General features: G+C 36.8%; 1 protein-coding gene across 1 annotated transcript; it reads right to left on the bottom strand.

Annotated features, from left to right (window-relative positions):
- Positions 1-671: 671 nt before the first annotated feature.
- LOAG_15761 (hypothetical protein) lies at positions 672-871 on the bottom strand (the record flags this gene model as incomplete). Its single annotated transcript, XM_003151249.2, has 1 exon — positions 672-871. A coding segment is annotated over one exon (200 nt), but the record flags the coding sequence as incomplete, so codon positions are not given.
- Between the last annotated feature and the right edge of the window lie 400 nt (positions 872-1,271).

The following is a 1,271-nucleotide window of genomic DNA, read 5'->3' as shown; positions in this document are numbered from 1 at the left end:
AAAAGTATTAAAAATTACCGAAAACTTTTACTAAGAGTGAAAATTCGACACAGGTTGGTCACAGTTCCAACTATGTTTAAAATTGATTTTAGCTATTGACAGACTAAGTAATTAAACTAATTAGATGGTACAGTTCAATCGATTATGCAAATCGAGACTTTTTCCGATGCAGAAACCACCACTCGGCCAATAAGCAGCAGTTGAACATTTCAGCGTCCTTTCACGACTCCGCCAATAAGCAGCAGTCGAACATTTCCATGTTCTTTGAGAAGTGATCTCCAAAAAAATGACAGAACAGAAAAATCAGTCTAATGCAGTTTCTAAACCGATTTGACCGTCTTCAATCATAAGCAAAGGAAATTGTAAATTGATGTTATCCACTCCTGGTGGAGTAATCGAGTACTGTTAGTTGTTCCCAATATTAAGATGTCGCTGCTGTCAACAATGAGTAGGTTTTCGTCCAGCAATGATCATAGAAATAAAAACATCGCTTTTATTCTCATAGAATCCTTTTGCTATGATATATCAGGAACGATATATCAGGAACTGGATAAGCTTTTAAATAGGGTTAAAATTCATTTCACCCATCAACAGACTATATAATTGGACTGCTTAATCGGTATAATTCAATCATGCAAATGACGGTCCTTTCCCCGTACGAAGAGCACCACCTGGTCCTCTAAACAATGGTCAGAACATCTCGACGTCCCGCAGGAGAACATCTTCCAAAAAAAGATTGGACAACCAGCCACCAGGTTGTCAACATCCAGTTTGAGGTAGTTCAGCGGTGAATGTATAACCCCAACGGTAAAAGTAGAATGTTCGAGCCCCAGAAGACTCGAACAAACATCGGTTGCCTTTCCAACGAAAGCTAAGATATCGCTGCTGTCAACAATGGGTAGGTTTTCGTCCAACAATGATCATAGAAATAAAAACATTGCTTTTATTCTCATAGAATCCTTTTGCTATGATATATCAGGAACGATAATTATGTTTGCATTTTGTGAATTACATTTAATTGTTAGTTCTCACTTAATCCATGTTCATTTCCCTTAATTAGCTATATCTCACCTTCACTTATCCCCCGCACTTTCTTCAATTTCCACTTCCTTTTCGGTGAAGATGTACAAATATTTTGGCTTACAAATATTGGTTTCTTTTCTTGTTGTATTACATCGAAGTTCATTTTTAACCTCAGAAATTCTCTCAAGCCATTTAATAAACGACAATTCTTCGTGTAATTGTTTAAAGCGATCCCACTTTCATTCCAT

Source organism: Loa loa (genome assembly GCF_000183805.2).
Source record: "Loa loa unplaced genomic scaffold supercont3.2638, whole genome shotgun sequence".
Classification (NCBI taxonomy): Eukaryota; Metazoa; Nematoda; class Chromadorea; order Rhabditida; family Onchocercidae; genus Loa; species Loa loa.
The sequence above is the reverse complement of the archived record's forward strand: the minus strand, read 5'-3'. Positions and strand labels throughout refer to the sequence as shown.